Genomic DNA, 1539 nt, shown 5'->3' with positions numbered 1-1539 from the left:
CACGCTACCAATCTCTAGCCGGGCTGCAGCCCTCAAAGTGTACTCCAAGTTTGTCGCCACCCGTACTCTTCTCTACAATATTAAATACTCGAAAACATAGAAGGTACTAGCTGGCCTGCATCTACTATGAATATATGTGTATCAGTTCTATTGCACTTTGCTAGACAATCAAAGTACTAATCAGCCTGCACCTGGCTAGTCTGTATCATTCGATAGCACTCTTTGATTTTAATCTTTCAGTTGTATCACAACCAGTCGGTTGTATGTATATAGACTCGGTCTTACATCCCTTAGTCTCCATCTCCTCCTGTGTGGTCTGCAGCCGTCGCACCTATCCTCTTGTCCGCATAAGTCTTGGTCGATACCTCTTGTGAGGTGTGGGGCTGGGTAGCGTTCTCCAACGCCGACACAGCACTTTCCACTGCCTCTGCACGCGCTTCCTTCTCCTTCAAGCTATCTGTGTGTACTGTGTGGGTGCTTCTGGTGTTATCTATGAGAGATTCATGCTTCTTTGGATCGGCTCGAGCGTCTGTGTGAGTGTTTTTGGTGCTATCTAAGTGAGAGTCCTGTGACTTTGCATCGGTTCGAGGGTCGTCTGTAGTGTCTGTTCGAGTATCGTTGACTTCGGTCAGTAGTTGCTGCACACGCTCCTGGCTGCGGCAGAAGGCCTCGAAGTCGCACAGCAGATCGTCTTCGGATAGCTGCTCGCCCCCAATAGCCCTGGGGATTTAATAAGGTATAAAACATGTAATGTGATTGAGACCGTCTTCGAACAACTGCATTACACCAATAGCGCTCGGGATTAATAAATAATACAAACCACATTGTGATGGAGGATATGATAATAATGAGCATCTATACCATGTACGACATGTCAAACGTTACGATATCGGACAATTATTCACCGCCAATAGAACTGTGGACTATATTACGAAACGTTTTTTGTTGTGAGATTCGTATGCATGTTCACACATACCTATCCACACAAGTACAACTGTAGGCTATTGCACGCAAGCATACATAAGCGTATACACTCACACAGAGCATACAGGCTGTTGTATGAATGTATACACATACATATCCACACGAGTACCATCACACACGCACGAGCTATTGTGCTATAGTGCACAAGGTCACACATGCTTATTAATGTATAAATTTGCCTCGACATGAATACACATGCATATCTCCACACGCCGGCAGATGCACTCACCCTGCGCGACGCCACTTAGCGGTTAGGAGGTGGTTTCGCATCCATAGAAATCCCGGGGGTTGACCCTCATCCACAACCTGTACGAGTGAGATTCCTGTCGAATGCACCTACAACCGGCGAGTTTTAGGGTTTGAGTGTTTAAGGTGCTTGTCTTGAGGGGTACGAAAATTACCTACAGTGTTGGTAATGTATCCTGTTGGAAACATATTGCAGCGCGGAATACTGAAGGGAAATGACTGAGAAACGGCATAAACAACACTACATAATTCTAAAAACTCTAATATATACATATATACATGCACACATACACACACACACACACACAT

At 45.2% G+C, this 1539-nt stretch overlaps 1 protein-coding gene across 1 annotated transcript; it reads right to left on the bottom strand.

The window, feature by feature from the left end:
- Positions 1-208: 208 nt before the first annotated feature.
- On the bottom strand, positions 209-1323 carry SARC_15889 (hypothetical protein). Its single transcript, XM_014289996.1, has 2 exons — positions 1214-1323; positions 209-720 (listed from the first exon to the last, which is right to left on the bottom strand). The coding sequence occupies exons 1-2, from the start codon at positions 1252-1254 to the stop codon at positions 291-293; spliced, it is 471 nt and encodes a 156-aa protein (XP_014145471.1). The 5' UTR covers positions 1255-1323; the 3' UTR covers positions 209-290.
- Positions 1324-1539: the final 216 nt, after the last annotated feature.

Source organism: Sphaeroforma arctica, assembly GCF_001186125.1.
Source record: "Sphaeroforma arctica JP610 unplaced genomic scaffold supercont1.6934, whole genome shotgun sequence".
NCBI classification, from domain to species: Eukaryota; class Ichthyosporea; order Ichthyophonida; genus Sphaeroforma; species Sphaeroforma arctica.
The sequence above is the reverse complement of the archived record's forward strand: the minus strand, read 5'-3'. Positions and strand labels throughout refer to the sequence as shown.

Bases quoted from the DNA above. Each gene is read 5' to 3' on its own strand.
- SARC_15889 (XM_014289996.1), bottom strand. From the start codon at position 1,254: ATGCGAAACCACCTCCTAACCGCTAAGTGGCGTCGCGCAGG. The intron at 721-1,213 runs GTGAGTGCATCT...TTAAATCCCCAG, and splicing joins GCTAAGTGGCGTCGCGCAGG to GGCTATTGGGGGCGAGCAGC.